The 24851-nt window shown below is 45.9% G+C and overlaps 1 protein-coding gene and 1 pseudogene across 1 annotated transcript; both read right to left on the bottom strand.

Moving 5' to 3' along the window:
• Nucleotides 1-889: 889 nt before the first annotated feature.
• Nucleotides 890-10937, bottom strand: LOC125554535 (uncharacterized; annotated as a pseudogene).
• A 4826-nt stretch (nucleotides 10938-15763) lies between these two features.
• Nucleotides 15764-20693, bottom strand: LOC125553427 (uncharacterized). The gene is made up of 6 exons (XM_087537302.1): nucleotides 20108-20693; nucleotides 18322-19113; nucleotides 18004-18227; nucleotides 17798-17916; nucleotides 17667-17719; nucleotides 15764-16451 (listed from the first exon to the last, which is right to left on the bottom strand). Exons 2-5 carry the CDS (start codon nucleotides 19109-19111, stop codon nucleotides 17674-17676), a joined length of 1179 nt encoding a protein of 392 aa, XP_087393428.1. The 5' UTR covers nucleotides 19112-19113; nucleotides 20108-20693; the 3' UTR covers nucleotides 15764-16451; nucleotides 17667-17673.
• Nucleotides 20694-24851: the final 4158 nt, after the last annotated feature.

Genomic DNA, 24851 nt, shown 5'->3' with positions numbered 1-24851 from the left:
GACCGGCACTTGTATTACACCATAAAATTAATTATACAAGTTGAAGAAACAGAACTCCCGCCCGATAGGTGCATTCCACCATGAAGATGAGTGCACTGACGACTTAACCCCTTGGTGTGGTCACACGTTTCACGCCTTTATCTAAAACATAAGCAAAGAGAAAACCAAACATTTTTTCTTCGCGACACCTCCGACACCATGATAGCGGTGAAGAGAGAAAGAAAACATACATCGAATTCATCGGTTTTCTAACTAATCGCGTGGTTTTCTACGTAAACCGTTTCCGTTTATATCAAGATGAGCTTCACTCCCGTCGACGAACTGGATGAGCGGTTTCTACGTAAACCGGTTTGGCCGTACACGAATTGAACCAAAGAGGATTTTTTAACTTCTCAAACAACAAATGAGCCCCAAAACATACACCAAATTATCCGGTTTTCTAACTAATTGCATGGTCTCTTGCATAAACCGTTCCTGTTTCTATTAAAATGAGTGCCACTCCCGTTGATGATTGGTGTTTGAGTGGATGTTCTTCCAAGGAAAAAAGCTTTGAAGCTAAACCGCCCAATAACCCAAAAGAAGACGCGGTCACACGGCTTTGTCTAAAACATATTCAAAGAAACAAACCAAACACACACTTTCGTCCCGATGCTTCCGACAACATGACATAAAATTAATTATACATATAATATTCGGTGTTCAGGTCTACAAGTTGAAGATACGGAACTTTGCGCCCGATAGGCGCCTTCCACAACGAAGATGAGTGCACTGACGACTAAAGCCCTTGGCATGGGTAGTTCTAATTATACAAATAATATTTGGAGTTCATATCACAAAGTAGATCCAGCAGTCATTTTTGGAGTCCGAACAATTGACAACCTTAGAGGCTTCAGGCAGGTGGGTTTAACACGATGGCTGGAGGCAGGGCGTTGTTTCTTGGCATAGTAAGCACCAGCATCATGAGCTTCTGCTTGAACCGCAACATCTTGTCCTGACAACACTAACCAAACAAATATTCAGAAAGAGTTCATCACTCCGAGAATAAATAGTTGCTAGGACAATGCACGCACCGCCCATATCCCTTCTGTCATGAACTCCCCATCAAAGCACATAGTGTAGTGTAGAGTGTAGAACGGAGTGTCATCGCTGCATCCGAGCACAAGTTATACGTAAATTTGATATTCTAAGCTGCAGATCAAACATCAAAGCGGATGGACGGGGGGCGCATACCTGTTCGATGGCTCATGCATCAGGCGGTGAGCCGCCCTTTTGAATTCATCTTCTCGGACATGCCACCCTTTGAAAAACTTGTCAATGCACTTGCACAGCCCATAGAGCATCCTGTCGAGGACCCGTGCGTGTTGCCTCTCCAACTCTAGAAGGTTCCACTGGGTACGTCTCGGATCCATCACGTGAGCAATTTTCTTCAGCATGTCAAAAACATAGAGCACATAGAAACCTCCCTCGTCCTTGAACGGCACGGTTATCTGAAAAAAGCACATCCATGCAGCTGTCACGTAACATGCTAAAACATGGTTATGAACTAACGATCTATGGATCAGCTGGGGATTACCAGGCGGCATGTCTCCACATCATATCCCAGGTGCTCCCCAACAAACAAGTTTTTTATGTAAGGATCGCTCAAGAAACCGTCGCCCACCTCCATGATCCGGGACTGCACGAAACAAGGAACAAGACGCTCAGGGCACGATAATCATGTATGGATCATTGAACTAAACATCGCCGATTCGAATTACGTACCGCAAAGTAAGGCGGCATTGGGTGACGGAAACGCGCCCTGTCTGAAGGATCGTACCACCTTGCATCTTGTTCCCTCATCATCCTGTTTGCGACTTCGAAACCCTTGTCATCCAGTGTCTGACAAAAGTTTTCATAAATTTCATAGCCAGTCATTTTCACATGAGGCGGACCCTGTTGATCGACCCAGACACTGCAAAAAGGCGGGGATGCGATTAGTTAGATATAACGCTAGCTGCGGAACAAACAACATGCGATAAATTCAGTGTTTTCTCAAAACGCACTGGGACCAACAGTACCTGTTCAATACATCTGGGGCTAACTGTTGTATTTGTACCCAAGCGGCGTGGGCGACTAGAGGCGACACGAATTCGTAATTGAACTCCGGGATGCGGAATGGTGAGACACCATTCTCCGTGGAGATAACGATCTTCCTCCCATCTCCCTCCTCACCAAACCTTGCCAGCAAGTTTAACTCACGAACAGCTGCACCTGCATTGACAAGCGTCGTTCAGCTGCGACTACAAATTCAGTATCCTGACATAAGTAAATTCCATTCACAGGAACCACTTACGTCTACCCTGGTAAACAATGATCTCGTTGCTGTCCTCCACCTCCCTTTCTTTCCTCTTCCCCAGTTGCACGAAGCCCATATTTTCACCAATCGGCCGCCCAGCCCCTGCATCATGCTGGCCACACCGGACAGGCTGCACCACATTCTCTAATCCACCATCTAGATACAACTGGCCAAAAGACCCCATGGACATGAATATTGGCACACCCGCAGAACGAAACCGGGGTGGTGGGTGTCGCGTGGCTGCCCAGGCAGCAAAAGGAACGGACCTGGAGGGGAAGCAACCAGTTTCTCATTTAATTCACTGAAGTAAGCATCGGCGCTGTTGGTATATGCATAAATGCTGGGTCTCACCTGTCTCGGCGTGCTCAATGTGGCCATGGGCAGAGCTCGCGGGAGCAACTGGCACTGGACGGACGGCAACTGCATCGCGTACTCCTTGTTCAGCAGGCATCAATAAATTGGTAACATCTACCGCATCTATCACACTGCAAGAGGAAAACTTACCAGGACGAAGGACGCCTGCCGTGGGGATCATTTCGTCAGGCTCTCCTGCTTGTGCTCCACTGCATCCTTCCCCGGAAGCACCCCCCTGGTACGCACCTGCGCATTAAAACCAACAATCATTTGTTTTTTTTGCCAAAAATGAACAGACACTGAATTAATGCAACGGTAGATATAGAGTACGTGCGTTGTCCTGGTTACCTGATTGCGCAGCGACTACAATCACTTGGTTTTTAAGCTCGTTTACTGAATCACCCAGGCCCAACCCATCCACGTACTTGAGCAAAGCTTGCATGTCCCGCATTTTCATCACCCTCTCGTTAGCAAGGTGCCTTTCAATCTCTCTGTGCATGTTCTCGTTCATGCAGGTGATTGTCCCGTCGTTAAGTGCAGTTAAGTTGCCAAAGAACAAAGTATTACGCTCAGCACTAGCCAGCGCGTGCTCTTTCAGTGAGCGATCTATGAAAGCTTTTGCCTGAAACCAAACACAATGGTTAGTGCGCACCACTTCTGCAGGTGGCTAAAAAGAATGGGTTTAATGAAATCACCTCCTAGATTTGTCTCCTAACATTTTCTCTGTTCCATGGCAAGCTTTGATCCGTCATACGCCTGCCCTGTTGCATGCATGCATGGGTCAGAACAAGGGTGATGTGCACAAAAAAAGAAACATGGGATGAAGGCCGATGATCACCTTCATCACACCGTATCTCTTCGGAACGCTGCCTATGGCTGTATCTTTGAGTATCAGTTTTGACAAGTTGGAGGCAGTGTAGAACTTTATTCTGGGGCGCACAAGCGGGTCAGGCTGGACAGATGCAGAAGTGTCGACCGAGTCGAAATACAATGCCTGCCACGGAAGCAAACTGACTCAATTTAGTTCAAGCCCTGAACAAACATAATATTAATTCAAATTCCTACGCACGATGGAAACAGGCACCTCACCTGCAACACTAGCGGGCACCCGTACAGCTGCGGCCTCTTCCCTTCACTGTGTATTGCATGGGCCGCCTGGGCTGCGCCGATGAGCTCAGAATGAACGTATCTTCCCCAGTTCACCCTGTGCAGGTTAGCCGGCTCCATGCAAATAGCATACGCCTCCGTTGGGACAGTGTGCCTCCTCTCCCTAGGACTAAAACAAGTTGCCATGAAAAGCATGGCAAAACCGACCTGGATCCTGATCTTGTCCTCTTCAGACAGGGTGGTCTGGCATGGTTTCTTCAACGCCCATCTAATGTCACCGACAGTTATGTAAAAGTTCGACGGGTGCAACCCTAGGTACTCTCTGATCTGCGCTAGCTGTGCCGTTGAAGGCGCAACATCTCTCTTTTCTATTTCTATATCTCCGCCTAGTGCAATTCCTAAGATGTTGTGGATGTCAACCTCGTTGAATGTGACGTAAACGCCATCATCTATCTTGAGTGCACCACGCTCAAGGTCTACATCTAGGAATAAACTCCAGCAATTCTCCCGATCCACATGGGTTATGTTGCCTATAGCTAGCATCCCCCCGAGACCAATCTCCCTTACAGCATCTTCGTACACATCTTTGGGAGCGAAACTACTGTCTACTGTGCATTTTGGCTGCGCGGCTTTCTTCCTAGACTCATAAACCTTGCTACAACGTGGACGGCTAGACCCGGACATCTAAACGAAGCAAAGGATAGGAGAGCAAAAGAGAACAGGGAACAAGAAACAAGAGCGCCCCATCAGTATACATCCAAGCAAATGCGAGAAAGTATTACATCTAGCAAAGGGATTTTTTCTCACCTCGCAGTTGGCCGCCGCTCCGGCGACGCGCTCGCTCCAGAAGCAAAGCTCTCGCGGTGGTAGAGTGCTCTGGTTCTTGGATAGATGAATGGCTTCCCTCAGACGACTCCCCCTCGGGCAAGCTCTTTCTTATGCACGCGGAGGGGAGGGGGTAGAGAGTACAGAAGAGTAATGCCTGACTAAACAGCTCTGTCTACTCGCGTCAAATCGGACTGCCAGGGCGGCAAAGCGCGATGATGGCCTGTGCTCGCTGGCTGAGCATGGCTTCAAGGCGCGGTACGTCCTCTATCCGTCCGGGATCTCCTAGCATACCATGTCTATGTATTAAACTAAACTACACGCTCGGTACGAAGAACCTTTTGCAAGCACATAGCCGGCTGTCCAGGGCCACTACACACGCGGCCACACGTGATCCGGTCACACATGCACGCATTGAGCACCGCTGCGGCGAGTTTGAAAATTGTTCACACCAATCCATATGAAAAAAAAGAATTACGGAGTAAATCGCCCTAATCAATTCTCACAGCACTATGCAGGTCGACGCCTCTTTATGTATGCAAACCACCCATCGCGCGATCAAGCGCAAGATGACAACCAGGGACTAAATTGCTAGGCAGCCCAAGACACAGCGAACCGGAGGAAGCATGGCCACCCATCAAAACCCGTACCCCCGCTCATTTTTGTAAAACCAGAGCCACTGTTGTGATGACGGATGCAGGTCACGCAATCCTAGCGCAAGATCACCCACCCACCCACCCCCCCCCCCCCATAGCACACCACTGTTCACATTTTGACTAACCTTTCCTTCGGGGAGGCACAATTTTTTTATTTATATTGGACATTCTGGGTCCATGTCATTGGTAATCTTCAGTTGGTTTCCGACCCGTGAAGATGTATGAGAGAGTAGAAAGTTGGGGTTATTCATTTTATGCACCAACATTTAGTTTCCTCTTTCTTCATCTCTTCCGGAGTGGAACCGGTGACGCCGGGGGGGGGGGGGGGGGGGTGGGGCGGAGGGTGGTGGTGTACATGCCCCAGTCGTATCATCGATTTCTCGTCCCGCTGAGATTCGTGTCTGATGATCGGCCGTCGACACTCTCGCGGGTGGCGGTTGTGTCAACTGCTGTATCAAATAAAATGCCCCACGCTAGCATTCATAAAACATGCGGGCAGTTTAGATTCAAACCTATTGTCCGAAAAAAAGGACAAGCCCTCTCGTAAACATTGTGGTAGGCTCGGGCTTTCTTTTTTTACACCGAGAACTGAACATGTCACCTTCGAGCCTCCGAGAATTGCATGTGGTTAGAATACACCCACTCCTACGCGGCTGTTTTGTGCCCAATAGAACTTATTGTGGATTCGTTGAAGAGCGACAAATGAACTATTCGACTTTAGGTTTTTCACGAGTGCAAGTCATGTGTGGGAACACACATTTGTTCGTGTTTCGGAAAATGTCACCAGCGCATTTTTTCTGCTTCACGTGGGTGACCATGGATCGGCTTTTTCCCAGAAAGAATGGACCGTTCAAATTATGTTCTCCTTTTCTATCTTGACGTGCACCCACTCCTACGCGGAATTTTCTTATCGATTCGTTGAAGAGCGACATCTGGATTATTCGATTTAGGTTCTCCCCTTCCTTTTCGAAACCAACGCAAAAGGTGGGTGTAGTCATTTCTTCTTTGCGGAAAACTCGCCCTGGCTAATTTACGCCTAACGTGTGTCACCAGGGCTTGTCTTTCCCCCAGAATTAATAGATCTTTCAAATTAGGTTTTCTTTTATGTTGAAAGCTACAAACATAACGGCGCTATTCATTCCGACTTTTTTTAAAACGAACCGACGCCATTCATTAGAACTTTTATTTAACGAACGACGCCATTTCATTTCCAACTTTTTGTGTGTTGTCTATAATGCAGTTTTTATTTTTTTGCCTTTTGCAATATCACACCGTCTTTTACACACAACCAACGGATATACAGACAGCCTGTTTACATTTTTTTTCAAACCCTAAATCCTAGGATAAGACGGTAGGCCTGTACGATGCATTCGCTGTGTTCATAAAACCATAGGCAAGAAAAGAATTTTTGCTCCGTCAGACATTTTTTATTCATGAGTCGTACAAGCGTCATACACCTGGGCGCACGCGAACCGGTTACCACAGCTGGCCCATTGGGCATCAATACAGTTTGGGCCTTTTACATGCAACGCTGTCGACCTCGTCGTCGTCTTCCCATGAAGCCCACGCCCACCTGTATACTACAGCGTGAAATAGTCGATCCCCAGCAGGTTCAGGTTTTATCTCTTGCGCCAGCTCTGCAGACTCATGAGGGTCGTTCTCGCCTGACCCTTCTGTTAAATCATAAACTTCTGCATCCAGGGATGCATTGGCTGCCACGCATTCTTCATTCTCACCTCCGATATCTGCCGCACGCACGCTACCCTGAAATCATAGAGTTTGTGCATCCCAACTGTAAGACTCCATGAAAGCCAGCATCGTGTTCATTGAGAATGCAACCATCAGAAAAAGCTTACATCGTTCTGAGGTTGAGCAACACCTTGTCTCCCCAACTGCCCTTCTGTACTAACTGCACGCACCTCGTGCTGTATACATAAAAAACGTAATGCATGAGGAGGGGGAACAAAACGTGCCCGCTGAAAGAAACAAAGAAGAGGCAAACGAGCACCTGAATTGTTTCTGTGCTGCCTCCTGAGTATGAGCCAGCTGAAGACGAGCTCGACATGATGCTTGCTGTGCCCATCTAGCACATGCACGAGGTGTTTATATAGCCCCCGCTCTAGGCGCGGGCGGATATGTTTGAATTTTGAAATCTGCAAACCCCACATAGCTGTAAGCTTGAATGCTTCATTTACCTCCGCGACCTGACGCGGGCTTAAACGCCATTTTCAAATTTACCCATGGCGCACCAGGTTACAGACGTGCTCTAGCCAGACACGCATGGACACAGCCAACCTTGTGGCAAAACAATGTGCTCCAGTTGGATGATGGGTGACTGTACAGAAAAACATGGCACCTACCGAGATGCATTTTGAAGTCAACAACGTTCGAGAACTTTTATTAATACAACAGCCAAATACAGGGGACGAGAAGTTCAGACAAACATTTTGGAGAAACTAATGAGATGGAGGAACGCCGGCCATCGAGGACAAGAGCGGCTTGCTGCATGTTGTTTTCCTATGCCCAGGCACTCCACACTTGCTGCATGTGCCCACTTTCCTTTCTTTTCTAGGGGCGTCACCACGGTCGGGGCAGGTGCTTGACTTGTGGCCTTTGCCCCTACAGATCGAACAAAACCTTGATCTTTTGTTGCTTCCCTTCTCATATGGAGCCTTGTCCCTGCTTGTTGTTGGCCGGCCACGTTTCTTTTTCCTTTCTGGTGCAAGCAGACTCTCATCCAGATTGACAGTAAACCTGGATGCAGCCTCAGAAAAGTCTGAATTGTAGCTATCTGCATTTGGACAGGATCCTTCTGATGCCTTGTCTTTGGACGTCGGTGCCCCCTCGCCTTGGTTTGCTGGTGGATGAACCGACACCGATGTTTCTCCTATGGCCATTATGTGATTCCCTTCATAACTTCTTACAGAGCACGCCGCCTTACAAGTCTTGGTTTTCTTGCTGCAACCACCCGCAACTCCATTGTTCGAGACCTGCTGCTCAACGATGCCTAGGCCATCATTTGGTGCGCTAATCTCAGCTCCTCTCTCCCTAAGATCCACCAATCCATCCAACATGAATTTGTATGCTTCTAGGTTTCTGTCGCCCATTTTAACCACCTCCAGGGCAGTGATGTACAAAGCAGAATGTCTATAAGTGGGTGCGTCCGGCGGGCCCATGTCCTGTTGGTAATGTTTGAGATGATCCGGCAAATTATCTCTGCCATGTATGCTCCACCTCTTCAAGATGTGCCTGTGGGGAATCTCCCTAAGCCGGAGCACATTCATGACCTGTGAAGAACATATAATATCAGAAGGTGCATCGCCCAAGCAGCAGGGGAGCTACATATGCATGATAAAAAACCTAGGTAGTCAGTTTCCTGCTTATTCAGATATTGGAGGTGAGATGAAATCCCTAGGTGTAGAATTGCCACCTTGCTAACCTGCAGCGAGTGACAGCAGACCATACCCATGTGCTCGAACAGGCCGCATATGCACGAGAAATACCCCAGATTATCAAACACATTGACCTCATATTGGCATTCGAACCATTTCTCTCGCTTTTCAGCCTTGACATGGGTCACCATGTATTTCTGCTTTGGTATGATCTCTTCTACACCATAGCTTCCGGATTCATACAATATTCCTCCAAAAATCTCAAACATCTTCCTGGTGTAAATCTTGCTAGCGTGCACTTCTAGTGGGGTGTTGACCTTCAAGACAGCTCCACTCTGCAGTAAAACAACAAGAGAGAAAATATATGTCGTTAAATGCCCCACGAGTTTTTGGTTGTCGGGCGGACATTATGTGGAATTTGTCATACCAGCCTGGTTCGTTTCTCCTGGAACCCTTCTTCTTGTTCACGGTCAAACTGTAGCTTGTTATATTGCTTGACAAAAAGATTCATTGAGCAAGAAGGTGGAACATATTGTTTCAACATGTGATTTGCGCTCTCACTCCTTCCAGTACTGGTTTTCCTGGCACAGAATTTTCCTGCAAAGTATGGTTTGGCCCATTTCTGCCTTGTTTCGTAAATTTGCGTCAGGTACGTGTTCTTAGTCAGTGAGTACTTCTCAAGCAACGCTACCCACCCGTCCTCGAACTCCTCGATGGTGAGCATCTCGTGGACCAACTTATGGAATTCTGCCCTGAAATCAGACTTCTTTGTGTAATTAGACCCCAGGCTCTCTTTGGCCTTCTTCAGGATGTGCCACTTGCACCATCTGTGTGTTGCATCTAGATATATTTCCTCAATAGCGACTTCCATCGCCCTGGCTTGGTCTACACAACACGACATACAAGTCAATCATAGATCTTCACACAACTAAAAGGGAATAACATAGATGCATTTCATTTTACCTGTCAAAATTGTAATTGGTCTTTTCCCTCCCATCATCTTCACAAACTCATCAAAAATCCATTTGAAAGTGTCGACCGTCTCATCTCGCATGAGCACACCAGCATACAACACACTCTGGAAGTGGTTGTTCACGCCAACAAAAATTCCGAATGGCATATCGTATAGATTGGTCTTGTATGTTGTGTCGAATGTGACCACATCGCCAAAGTGATGGTATTGTTTTTTGCTACGCCCATTTGTCCACATGAGAGTGCGTATCCTACTTTCATCGTCTACCTGCACATTCTAAGTAAACTCGCCGTCTTGGACTTTCAATTCTGAAAAGATGGCCATAGTCTTCTGTACATCATCGTCCGCCTGCTCCCTACTCAGCTTCCCACACAGTGTCCTCAAGCATCTTTTGGTGAACGGAACGTTTTCTACCCTTCCAAAAGAAGTTGCAAGAATGTTGTAAACTTTGCTCAGGTTCACATTATTCTCTCTAAGCTGAGATACTAGCTCTCTCGTATATTTGTCAATATGCCTATGTGAAGGGAAGTGGAGTTTCTCAGCACATGTGTTCAACATCGAGTGATTGTGGCTGGACCTGAATTCATTGATGTACCAGCCATCGTCATCTGTACGCAAGAGACTTATCATGGCTTGGCATTGACACCGTGATGATGTTGAGTTCGCCTCTTTTGGCTTGCCCTGATTTTATCAAAAAAAAAACAAAAGCTGGTAAGTGACCTGTCCGACCTTTCTGAACATGAAGCAAGAATCAGCATGATATTGTGGTTACTCACCGAGCAACAGCACACAAACTCCTGCATGCATCTCGTTCCTTTGACATTGGTTCTGCTCTTTGCATATCTGATGCCAAACCCTGTCTCCCAGGAATAAAGATTGTAAAAATCGTAGGCCTCGATTATAGAGTCAAAAGTCAGCCCAACCGATGGTGTCACCACCGTGTCTGTTTTTCTTTTGGCAAATCCTGTGAGTGCTGTTTCCAGGGCTGTCACCCTTTCAACACTTGTTGCTCTCTCGTCTGGCATTGCCACCTTCCTGTTCCTGAACACGGCAAGGAAAGTGAGCCCATGTATGATTTATCTAAAGAGGCGTGAAGAAAAACGATAACTTGTGGCAGGAACTAGTTACCTTGTAACCCATCCAACTTTGTCATCAAGAGCCGTATATCTATTCTCCATCCTCGAAGCCCTATTGTCATCTAGATCCACATTGCCTATTTCTGACCTAACGTCAACAAAATCCATCAAATCCGCAAATCTGCCACTGGGGTCGTCCTCGGTAACCTCTCGCAGCATGCTCAGCCTCTCCGAATCGACGCCAAAAACAGCAGAATCGGGGTAACTAGCACTCGCCCACGATAATCGCGAGCACACAGATCCGTTGCTTTCCCCCATAATCGGCGGCATGCTATGGAAGACAGGGGGTCAATTACAGTTCGTCTAGTACTATGATGCTGAGGAAACAAGGGTATTCATATGGATCTTGCCAGGGATTACCTGGATTTCTCTGTTTCTGCTGAAGCCATGCCGTCTCCCCCCCTTTGCGCCTCCTCCAGTGTGCAGCTTCAAGAAGATGTACAGTGCTACTGGTCGGAGACGGCTCGCCCGCTTGCTAAATGATGGTGGACCCGACGTCAGGGCGTTTATGACCACACCACCGAACGGGTGTCCCAGCATGTCGACTAGCTAATGGACAACGCTGTATTTGTACAAAAGTAAATGCATACTGGCCCATAAATGAGAGCGTATAGCGGGCGTATCCCGGCTAAGAACAAATAAAACACTGTGCCGTATTTGCTAGTGGGGAGGAGTTGCTATATTAGCTGCCGATCGCAACGCGCTGCCGACGCACGAGATAACGACCTCGCGTGGCCGCATGTCCTCAAAATTCGCGTCGCCTTTTCTTCTTCTTTTGAGATCGTCAGTGGATCTAGAGTGGGTGAACGCAGAGGTGGCAATGCATAGGGGGAATCTTGATGGCCTCCAAAGTCCAAACTAGTGCTGTTACCTTCTTGGAGATCAATCCAATGGCACATCGGATAGCATAGAAGAATCAGAAGATACAACATTTAACTAGGAAGGCAGCCAGATTAGCTAGAAGAACATGATGACAACCGGTCAAACAGATAGAATCTCTCCTACGGGCAGAGGAGAGGCGTCGACCTCGGCTGGCCGCGCGGATTTTGCCTCGGCTCTGTATTGGGTGAGCTTTCCAGGAGTAAAATGCACGTGCTTCAGTATTTTGTTAATGAACTACTAGAAGTGTTTCTGTCTTTTGCTTATGATCACCTACAGAGCTTGTAATGGCTGTGTTCTGCTTATGATCAGGCTGTTGGATCTCTCTTTTATTTCCTAAATTATGGCTTATGTACCATCCAGGACCTACATGTGTGGTGCGGTTCAAGCAAATTCAGTTAAACAATGTTCTGTTCGATGCAGATTCAGTCATATATATGAACTTCTATTATCTTCAGTTCAGATGTGTTGTGGTTCATGCAGATTTGGTCAAATTCAGATCATTTGAGCACAAGTACTGTTGCGCTGATATTACAAATGCACAAGTTCAGTTCAGTCTCAATTGCAATATTCTTGCACATGTATTGATATCTTTTCATGCACAAGAACTCTCAGCTCAGCCATGTCATAAACTGTGCAAAAGTATGTGCAAAAGTAGTCTCAAACTATTTATTTTCATTCAGCAAAAATGCACAGTCATACTCAAATAAATATGTGCAATGGAGAGAGCCATACACAAGACAAGTACTCTCAGTTCATGATTCAGCAAAAGGACACGGTTATACTACACAGCACAAGCACTCTCACAGCAAAAGCGGTCTCAGAACTCCACCAATTACTTGCAGTACACAAAGAAATTTCGTTTCATAACAAATCTATATCATAACCCTGCATAGCAATGGTCGACAGACACAACCCTTCAAATTTAGAATAGCATTGCAACCTTAAACATCCGACGGCAGGAAGCTGCACTTTACCTCCATGGCGGTCAGTAGAGCAGCGGGCATCACAGCGTCGCTACAGTCTCTGACAGCCGTCGCCAGGAGGACATGCCCGCACGACCATCTGCTCATCCATGGAAGAGGAACGCACGTGGCCCGCCTCCGGGAGCCGTCAGGGCTCTCCCCGCCGTCACGCCTCATGCGGAAAGCTTGCCCCAGCAAGCCGCGGCGCGAGCCACCGCCGGCAACGGAAGGGGAGGCGCGGTTAGGATGCCAACGGCGATGGGAGGTTCGCCGGAGATCGAACTGTCTGCAACGTTGACGCCGTGATGATTGGGGATAGCGACTGCGATTTGACCAGGGGATGAGCAAGTTGTCTTTTTTTCATGGTAATACATGTCTCATTTATATATAGAATAAAGATCAAGTTGCATGGCATGTAAACACCAACAATGACTGAAAAGATAGGAAAATCATATGCAAAGTACAAGCGTTTGTCCCTCTCCTTCGACACCGCCGAAGCGACCACCAAAGGGTAAAAGACAGATCACCTCTTCACCCAAGCTCGACGCGACTCCTTCGTTGATCAACAACTTTGCGGACCTCCAAAGTAGTTTGCTAGAAGCAAAATCATAGCCGTTGAAAGAACCAGACGGGGCAACATGTCCCCGGACACGTCATCGTACTTCAGAACTGACACCCCCGCATGACGACGACGCCGGAGGAGGAAAACAGAACTGTCAACCTTCAACCACAGACCCAGCACAAGATACTCCATCTTCCAGCTGTCACTTGCGTAGACAACCGCCTGCGCGTACTCCTGAATGACAAAACCTCTCTGCTCCACCATGACGTCGGAGACAACGCCACCGCAACGAGGACAGAGCAAAAGGAGAGACACACCTGATGGAGTCACCGCCGCCTCACCAACACCATCCATGAACCCAAATGCTGATGATATGAGGGATCGGCAGAGACACGATGCCATCAACTCCGAGACACCATCATAAAAGGCATCACTGGTGTGGGAGTGGAGTTGAAGCAGATTTATTCGTCCGAGCGCTGGCCCCACCACCCCAACGACACACCACGACCTATAAATCCAAAACCTAATGCGGCTGTCTCTAATGCATAACCCCCAAACGATAGTGGTAAATCGGTAAGAGACATCATAGATCGCATCATATCTGATAAAGTGCGGTTACGACGTTAGGACACACCATTATGTTGTGGTGTTCCAGGTGGCGTGAGTTGTGAAACAATTTCAAATTAATTTAAATGAAGGCCAAACTCGTAACTCAAATATTCGCCTCCGTGATCAGATCGTAGAAACTTTATTTTCTTTCTATGATTATTCTCCACTTCACTCTGAAATTCTTTAAACTTTTCAAATGTTTCAGACTTGTATTTCATTAAGTAGATATACCCATAGCTATTCAAATCATCTGTGAAGATCAGAAAATAACGATACCCGCCACGTGCTTCAACACTCATCGGACCGCATACATCGGTATGTATTATTTCCAATAAGTTATTAACTCGCTCCATTTTTCCGAAGAACAAAGTCGAGAGCGACCATTACCTCGATAGCTTTCAGCAAACTCACCAACAGCGGTTGGTTCCTAGACATTGTCCCATTCGACCACCGTGTAGGGGTCGCCCCGGCCGACCGGTTCTGGTCCGTGGCGCGACTTGAGGGTTCGTTCATATGTAATCACTGCTTGGAAACTGAGGCCTCCTGTGACGGCCTCCTCCTCTTCTATCACCCCGCCTCCGAGACGTTCAACCGCTGCATCTGCAACCCGACAATACGGTCCTCTCCACCAGCTCAAGGGGGGATTCGTTCCTCTCGGGATGTACCCTCACCCCCTACCGGAGTACCGCTTGTTGATGTTCCGACGATGGCCTGAAGATTGCGCCTACAAGATGTAGCAAATTTGCACCTGCTTGAGAAAGTAATACCAACTGGGTCTATTTTCCTGCATTTAGTTTTTTTTGAGATACTAGATCAGCTCACAAGAGGACACCTTGTTCGGTCCTGCTCGAAGACTAATTATATTTCATATCAACGCCCTCCCCCTCCTCGATAGCTTCAGCAAGCTCGCCAACGGCGGCTGGTTCCGAGCTAAAGGCAGAATAAAGAAAAAGCGGTGCAGTGAGAAGTGTCGACATAGCATGTTTTATTTTTTTAATATATTTAAAGCCACACCGAGGCGGAGGAAGGAGTAAACGAGCCAAGGCACGAGGTCAAAACCTTCAGAACAGAGTCTTTCGCCAATGGTTAGGTCACTTCAAGAAGACTATCATAATTTTGAGGAGATTGAGGCTTCTTCAGATGAGCGGTTACTCTCGAGTTTTCCGCTTTTGAGAATTCCATCACGGTATTAGGATTGAACGACCTGCTCGGCCCATAATCATTCTGGAACTCCATCACTCAGTAATGAATGATCCACTTGGCTGATCAACATATTATGTCGAAAGAAGTCTTGTGACTGCCATCTTTCACTGAAATTACTGATCAGTTGACCTGGTACTCATAGATTTCACTATGGGGTCCCAAACGATGAGCGTCATTGGTGGATAGGCCATTTCGCCAAGGAGAACGTGGCCATGACGGCAGTTTCATAGATAAAGGACCTGTGTTGTTTGCTTAGGCCCTGGGCTGGGCAATTGAGTGCACAGACAAATCAGCTGATTTTACTGAAATAATAGATGATGAACATGGTCTCATAAAATTCCAGGCCAAAGTGCCCGAGCACCTCACAGAAAAAGTGGTGCAGTGAGAAGTGTCGACATAGCATACTTTATTTTTTAAATATATTTAAAAAGCGGAGGAACGGGTCCCCCCTCCCGCCGGAGCAGCGGTCGAAGGGAGAGGGGACCAGCGCCCCAGCCGGTGGAGATAGGAGGAAAGAGATCGCCTCCCTAGTCGCTTGGCTGGTGGCGGTGGCTAGGGTAGGAAACAACTTCGTTATCTCACCCTCTTCCAGTGATGACCAAGTCATCTGACTGCGGGCCCTTGGCCGACGTGGCATACGTGATATGTATACCATACCTGCATTTTACTCAGTTACCAGGCTCTACCACAAAGCACATTCGATCATCTGAATTAAACCCCTACCAAAACCAAATCACGTTTCCAAGCCCAAATACAAACATCCAAACGCAGCATAATGATCTTAAACGAATGCAGCAACCAAACTCAGTCTAAACTGCTGTTTTGCAATTGAAATCCTTATTACTCCCTTCGTCAGAAAAAACTTGTCCCTCAAATTGATGTATCTAGCACCAAGTTAGTTCTAGATACATCCATTTGAGAAACAAGCTTGGGACAAGCTTTTTCAGACAGAGGGAGTAGGAGCTATCAGTTTCCTACTTGAAGAAAACACTACCATTCCAAAACTCAAACATAATACTCCCTCCATCCGAAAATACTTGTCCAGGAAATGAATAAAAATGGATGTATCTAGAACTGAAATACCTATAGATACATCCATTTATCCGACAAATATTTCCAAAAGGAGGCAGTACAAAACAGTACACGCCAATTGATAAAAAAAGATCCGGTAAGATGCTATAGTATGTTAATTTTTTACAAGGAAGTCATGAGCAACATGAATCAATAAGATTCACTGATTCAGTAAGTAGACCTAAGCAACAGAAAATTACAAAAAGATTCACTCAGCAATGCATTGGCTCATCAGTGCAACTTTTGGAGAATTTGATCAAACTGGAACGCATTGCGAATCAGCCCACAAGCTCGTAGCCGCAGCCTTCAACTTAAATCTTGCCAGCATTGGAACATCGAAACTCCTCTCAGCTGTGCCTCGACAATGGGAGAAAACAGCATGACCTGTAGAGCAGATGGGTTATAAACGACAAGCCAAACTATTTCTTCTAAATAAATTGCACAGTATACACCCCAGCAGAATGCAACATCCTCCTGGGGGGATCATTATCCAAAGAGAAATGTGAACCAATAGCAGAAACCATTATCCAAAGAGAAATTGTTCATCATAGACAAGTTGAATGGTTCTTCTCATTACATATATTATAAAGATTCAAATAAGTGGTGCATAAAGGATAGTCAGTTATCCATTTATCCTCCCAAAACATTGAATCACCCTTTCCAAGGTCCCATCTATACCCAAACTGCTTGGGCAGCCCAGGTTGCATATTCCCAAAAAGGAGAACACCCTAAAACAGAGCCTAAAAGGCAAATGTTAAGATCAAACTTTCTTAACAAAGGATTAGCGTGATGGAAGGAAATAAAGCAGGTTCTAGTGGGGCCGTAACTTGGATCCCTACATGTATCATGTGAAATGTGTCCCCATCCCCAAAGTACAAAGCATTACCAAACTACTCCCTCTATAAACTAATATAAGTGTGTTTAGATCACTAAAGTAGTAATCTAAATGCTCTTATATTAGTTTAAGGAGGGAGTACTTGTTTAAGTACAAAAATTACAGAGCTACGAAATTAAGAGCCAATTCCACATAGCTGCAGATTTAAGACTTTCGGTGTATGCTACGCAGGCCTGGATTCAATAAAGAAGTGCAACATAAAACTGCACTTTTTAAAAACAAATAGAATCTAGACATGTAGATCTACGAAACATGTCTTTACACGTGGAATTTCAGCAACACAAATTCTCCCTAAATAGTAGCTCGTAGTGGTAAGTGAGGTATAGTATGTACATTGAGTCTGTAATTCAAGTAATTTACTCAGAATATATGTGCCGTACAAAGTTCCATCAGAATGGCAAGCTTTAGCTAACAAAAAAACTAACACCGAGAGAAGCATAGACCTGACAATACACTTTAAACTCTAGTAATTGTGTGCTAGTCAACTTCATGTTCCCTATTCAAACTCACATAAAATAGGACATTATCTCAGGCCTGTTTCGCAACTAAAAATTGGCTCTAGCAGATTGAATGACAAGAATATAAATCCATGATGTAAAATACATATGTGATTTATGTTCACAGGTACAAGTGTAAAAAATGGCATCAGACCATAACATCAAGCTTCACTGGTCGGAAAATACAAGTGTGTACAAGGTACTTACTCTGCAGTTAACTATCCATTGCCTCTTCGTATCTCTGATGAGGCTGATCAATACTGTATTCAGAAGAAATTTTGATTATTTTCTATGCACTTTCTTTGCCAAATTTGAACAAATATGAAGAAAAAACTTACTACTCTGGAGTTCCACACTGTAAGAATAGGAGGACAAAGGCCGTGGCATGAGCAAAGAACATCCCAAACTCCTTCCCTACCATATGGCCCACATTCTCTGGATTATCCATTTTCTGGTCCTGTGTAGTTTGCATGTAAAGACACTGTTTAATGTATATGCCTCAAATTTTATGTATCCATGAAACCAAGGGATCTCATCACACTACCTGGGCAGATAATGGTAGTAGAGGCAGCACTGGTGCAGCATTTGGCCACTTGGTCATTCGCCACTGGGTATCACCTAGAACCGTCGGCCAGAACCACTGCCCTTGAGCAGGCTGCCACACCCAGCCCCATTCCCCCTCAGGAGTAATGATCATCCATCGCCAACGCCCTGCACCATGGGGTGGCACTTGCTGAATCTCCCCTAGCAGAGCTCCCCTTGGCCCTTGAAATGACAGAAGAGGTAAAATTTACAACGTTGCTTTGTCTCCAGCCCAACTGTGACATTTTTTACAACAAACATAGTAATATGTATACCTTTGTTTTTTCAGGTGCATGAACTCTGTTGTTTCTTCCAAAATTGTATAATGACTCAGGTGTACCTGTATATCCTCTCCTTGGAGGTACCCCTGCCTGCCTGCTCTGCCACCACATAATTTCATAAAAGATCGGATTTTGTTCGGCTTGATCAGGCCAATTTTGACCAACTACTGCAATCTGATCCATCAGTAAATCATTCCAAGCTTGTCGAAGGAGAATATTAAATGCGCGTACATCATCCTGCCCAAGATGATTTTTTGCTGTTGCAAGTGCTGAAAATAGCGAATACGTATGATCCGGCAATGAGAACGAGAAGTGATGGTATATCAGACGAATGAACCTAGATTGGAACACAATTGATGGCCCAATTCCTAATGGGACATTAGTGGTAATATAATGAAGATGGTCTGTGAATAGTGCAGGCACGTTTCCAGGTTGGTTTCCTTCACAGTAGTATGGCAGCAAAGCATTGCTCAAGGCTCCAAGATCAATAAGGAGGTCATGAAAACCAAGAGTCTTGTGGAGTGCAGGTATGCCCATCATAAATAATTCACCAGCGACCAGGAAATTGCGTACAGAAAATGATCCATGCCAGCAATACCCTCGATTGAATGTATCAATGACAAACCGGTAGGCACTCTTCAGATAGTTGCGACCAATGTTGCTGCATATGACAGCAGCATCTCCAAAGTAAAGATCAAAAAATTCAGTCAATTGGGTCCGGTGGGCGCCGATTTGGGTCCGGTGGGCGCCGATCCATTGCAAGAAGAACAAGGCTTGGGCTTGATCCATTCCTTAAAAGCAGAAAACGGAATGTTATTCTTATATTGTCAGACATAAGCAAAAAAAACAAGTAACCCAAATGCAGGCAAACAACACTTATTTTAAATAAAACAATCAGCACACATTGACAGTCAGCACATATTTGAAATCAAACAATCAACACAAATTTTCCAATCAGTATCAAAATATACTCAAAAGCCAGAATTAGAACAAACTAAAAAAGCTGTAAACTACAGCTAAAGTATACCACATATTAAAGCAGCAATTCAAGATTTGATAGTCCATGGGGAAAAACACAGCTTAACAGCAATTACCAGGATAGGGTTGTTGATAATGCCGCGGTATAACACCTACATCTAGTACTATTTGTGGACAAGAATAAAATGAACCAGGACAATACTGTTACTAAGTATATGAAATTAACCAAGTTATTTTCATCATGTCAACATGTACAGAAACTTGCATAATCATAGAAAAAAACAACTTAAGCACATAGGCACATACAAGTGCTCACCCAACAGATAACGTTTTCTGAGCGAAAGGACTACCAAATGCACACCTGATTTTTTCATAAATACTCCCTCCGTCCGGAAATACTTGTCCAAGGAATGGATGTATCTAGATGTATTTTAGTTCTGGATACACCCATTTGTATCCATTTCTATGACAAGTATTTCCGGACGGAGGGAGTACCATTTACTTTCGATTAACTTACTTTAATTTGTGAAGCCATAGCTCTGGAACTACGCATAGAATGGCCTCATAACAGATTACTTAATCATATCATAGTTTGCACTTAACAGAAGTAAAGCACACATACAATCATCCATTCTGTCAGCAACTCAACATACAAATACATAGAGAGGCTCATATAACAAATTAGAAGGACTAAAAGATACTAAATCAATCTAAGGAATTGCTTGTAGGCATTTGCCCATCACGTTACAAATTATACATCAGAGGACAGCGATTGATATAATGAGGAATGAGGATAAAATAGCATACCCCGACGCCGTGGACTGAGTCGGATGAGATGAAATGCTGGAGAGCCAAGGAGGGTGGTTCAGGTCGGATATGTGGGAACGGCTGAGAGCTCCGCCGCCGCCCCCTTGCACTCGCTTCGCTGCCACCGTCTGTTCGCGCCGCCATGGACGCGAGGTGTCGAGAGGTATGAGATCGACCAGATGCGCGGCAAGATGGGAGATCCGAGCGTCGCCTGATGGGCGCCCTTGCCTTCGCTTAGCTGTCGCCGCCTTGTTTGCGCCGCCGTGGACGCGAGGTGCCGAGAGGTGGGAGGTCGACCGGATGCGCGGCGAGCCGGGAGATTCGACCGTCGCTCGATGGGCGCCCTTGCCTTCGCTTCGCTGCCGACGCCTTGTTCGCGCCGCCGTGGATGCACGCGAGGTGTCGAGAGGTGGGAGATCGACCGGATGCGCGGCAAGCTGGGAGATTCGACCGTCGCCCGCCGCAGCTGGGTTAGGGTTTGGGGCTTTGGGCGACGGGGCTGGATTAGGGTTTGCCGCGTGTAGAGGAGAGGGTGAGGGGCTGGATAGTGCGTGCGCGCCCGCGCGGCGGCTGCGGGGTGCGGGACTGGAGTGACTGGGGGCCGGCTGGGGGGGTTATATACGGGATAATAGGGTTTGCTGGGCTAGTGGGCTCTAAGTTTCTATACCGCTCGGAATAAATTTCGATCCCCTGGGCTAAATTTGAGACCAGAGGCCCACAGTAGGCTATGAATGAAGAATTAAGCCTTTCAAAAGAACCTTAAAAATGAAAGAATGCACTTTGTTCCTTTTGTAGACCTGATTAAATTTCAAAAATGCTTAAAAATTAATACATATATTTAAAACATAATTTAATTATGATTTTAAAACCCACAATTTTGAAATATGTTAATGAAATGTACAAAAATTGTTACTCTAGTACACTCCCTCCATCCTGTAATTCTTGTCGCGAGGGCAATTTTGCAAAAAACACATCTGGTTTCTCCCGACCAAACCCGCGCTCCTCATCGTCCTCCTCCGATAGAAGCAGCAGCTGCCCTTCTCCCCGCCGCCGCAGCTCCCCTGCTCCCCCGCTCTCCTGCCGCGGTTGCCTCCTACTCCGCCGCCGCAGCTACCGCTCGCCTGCCTGCCCAAGCACCCTCCTTCCTCAAAAGAATCTTGGATTTCCCCAGCTACCGCCGCGCTCTACTCCGGCTGCGTCGGAACCGCCGTCGGAGATCCCGGAGGCGCTGGATCCGGACCACCAACAACAACATAGAGGCCGACGAGCCCGACGACGACAGGAGATGCAGCAAGCTAAATGCTGACGAGTCCGATGACAATGGCAAGCTAAAGGTCGTGGATTTGCGAGTGTGGAAGACGGCGACGACAACTCCACGAGGAATACGATGGCGGCTGGGTCTTCTTCGTTGTTTCTCTGGTGGAAGACCCACGCCTGCAACACCACGGCTGGGCTGTCTAGTGGGTTGCGCCTGCTCACTTGGCAGCAGCAGCGGCGGCTACAAGTTTTCTGCACTGCTGCAGATCAACCCCAAGTCCTACAGCCTGGGTCAAGCTCCCTTCTCTACTCCATATTTACTAAATTTACTGAATATTTGCACTAGTTCTGCTAGATTAAATTTTGGAGTATTTTGCACAATTAACTGAACAATTTTGCACAGTTAACTGAACAATTTTGCAAGCATTCAATCTCTGAACAATTTTGTTTTCAGTAAGATTTTTACTGTCTCTAAATTCAGTCATGAACTATGAACTCTGAAATTAGTACTGTCTCAACAGCATTTTAAATATACACTAATTCTAAAATGCTAAAATGCCACTAATTCTAAAATGCTAGATTTAGTAACTAATCTTTGTGTCAGAACAGAACATTGTATTACGCGTGGAGTAATTATGTGATGTGTACTAGTGCATCCTTAATGTTTTGAGGATTTTGTTCAGTCCATAAGCAAGTCCATCTGTTTATTCTGATAGGCACGATTCAGAGCTCACCAAGAAAGAAACAAGTACAAGAAGTTACTTCAAAGTGTTGGCATCCTTGAGAATATTATGCTGAGGTGGTCCCGAAAAGGCGTTGGTCTGCGAGGAATCAATGGCAGGACGATGCCAATCGACCAAGACGAGGAAGAAGACATCGTCAAGGTTTTCCGCAAGGAAAGAGTGGAAATAGCTGTCAATGAGGCTGTTTCGAGGGTATCGATTATCATTGGTTGCCCCTGTTGCAAGGCTGGACTGCCGCAGGATGCTCGAAATGCACCAACAAGCAAAGGTGAGGCCATGATTTGTGGTGTCTACTTGTGATAGCCTGGCTTATTAGGGATGATAGACTACTCATATCAGTAAGGAATCCCTTTTTTTCCGGAAGCCCATTCGGACATAACTCCAAAGTTAAGCGTGCTCAGCTTGGAGTAATTTCAGGATGGGTGACTGACCGGGAAGTTGCTCCCAAGTGCGCACGAATGAGGACAAAAGTCCGTAGAAAAGACGAGATCTATGGGGCCAGTCTAAATCCCGCCAGGAGTAAGGACACCGGCGGGTGTGTCCGGGGCGTTACAAGTTGGTATCAGAGCCGACCCTCGCGGTTACACGGATGTTTGCGGACAGGTGCGCGGTCATGTTGTTCATGACGTTTTTGACCCGTCGTGGCACACGGCATGGTACATGTACCGGACTGGATGCACAGACGTATGTGCCAAGAGGGAACGTTCCTGTGGCTCGACAAGGACGTTGGTTCCTCTGAGTGGGGGTGTATGTGATAGCCTGGCTTATTAGGGATGATAGACTACTCATATCAATAAGGAATTCCTCCTTTTTTTGGGAGCCCATTCGGACAGAACTCCAAAGTTAAGCGTGCTCAGCTTGGAGTAGTTTCAGGATGGGTGACCGACCGGGAAGTTGCTCCCGGGTGCGCACGAGTGAGGACAAAGTGCGTAGAAAAGATTAGTATTGATCTGTGGGGCCAGTCTAAATCCCGCCAGGAGTAACGACCACCGACGGGTGTGTCCGGGGCGTTACACTACTGAAGGTGTTTCAGTCAAAAACTTGCTTAAGCAAGAGCAGATTTACGAGCAAAAAACTCACTCCATATGTCTACTGTTTATCACTTTGTGCATGAAATCTGTAACTTATTTATTCTCTTGAACTTACTAAAATGGTTTTCCCATCACGGATTGCCATGGAAAGTAGATGATCTGGCACCAGCTGTGTTGATGATAAAGCACTGGGCAACCACTATCCTGTGTCCTCCTCCCCTGTTAAATGATGATCTGGAAAGCAGCTGGCTTCCTGAAGGGCAGTAAAAGCCTTGGTGAGTAGTGGATCCTGCCAAATCAGAAGGATTTACCAACAAATTTCAGTACCATCACCAATCCATGACAAAATTGAAGTTTCACTTCACTATACATAACCTTCATGCATTTTAGAAATACTCCATGGCAAAGATTAGTAACACCGTTAGTTACTCAATCTATATCTATAGTACTCCATGGCAAAGATTAGTGCATTTCTAAAATGGGAAAGATTATGGCACAAAGATTAGTTACATCATGTCAAGCATGCCATGCCATCTTTGATTCTGTTTTTGATGGAGTACTAGGTAACCTTGTGAAGTGAATAATCAGCATGGGCAATAAATATCCACTACTACTCCCACATTATGTCTTTGATTCTGTTTTTGATGGAATACATTTGCATGGCGCTGAATCATGAAAATACTAGTAGGAGTAATACTGCCAACCACTTGGCCCCAAGGACATATCATCATTAGTAGGAGTAATTAGGATCTTAGCTGAGAAGATCTGCTCTAGCACTAAGCAGAAGTTATTTTGGGGTACTATGGCTTTTTGACAGTCAGTAAAATAGGGCACTTGCTTCGCAAGAGAAATGGCTTAATTAAAGTTAATCTCTCCCAAGAGAGACAAGAGAGTATGTTCTTTTCTGATGTCCTGATGCAAGCAAGCACCCTACACATGTCCATATTAAACAAAAAGTGCAGTCACCCTCTGCACAACAGGTGACTGGTAGGACTAATACTAGTACGGGTAGACGAGCAACAAATAAATTCAAATAAGTTGAAATAATTCAAATAAATCCAGATAATTGAAATATATTCAAATAAATCCAATAGATTCAAATAATTACAATATTCCAATACACATGACATTCACAAGACATACACTTCACTTCCCTTCTCTTCATGTTTCTTTCTTTTCCCTTCTATTGCTACTTCTTCCATTCCCTTTACTTTTCCTTCTTTTCCCTTCTACAACTACTTCTTTACTTCCCTTTTCTTTTCCTATTGCGATTTCAATTTCTTCTATAATGGCCCTGGTATCAACAACTACCTGACTGTCGCAATATACACTGATTATTTCCCTGCCAGCATTCTGAATACGATCCTTGTGCAAGTGTGGAAACTTATATTGATTTCTATGGGGACCCCGACTCATAAGTCGTGATCACCGAATGCATGTGTACAGTGATCCCAGAGATCAATGCTCACTGAACACACATAAGCTGAATAACAAGAGTCTTACATCCATACATACCGTATTACACAAGTAGGACCATTATGGTCAAGTCTTGAGTATAGCATCGCAGCGGAAATCTTCGTTGACAACTTGGACCCATGCCATCTGCCTTAACCCTATAGGCATTCTAACTGGGAAGCGTCCTAGCTCGCATGTTCGTCACCGAAGTGGTTCGCCGGAGCCGGGTGGAGGCCGACGGCGACCATGGCAGCCATG

This window comes from Triticum urartu, chromosome 7A (genome assembly GCF_056163025.1).
Source record: "Triticum urartu cultivar PI428250 chromosome 7A, HENAU_Tu73, whole genome shotgun sequence".
Classification (NCBI taxonomy): Eukaryota; Viridiplantae; Streptophyta; class Magnoliopsida; order Poales; family Poaceae; genus Triticum; species Triticum urartu.
This window is presented reverse-complemented; position numbering and strand designations above follow the sequence as displayed.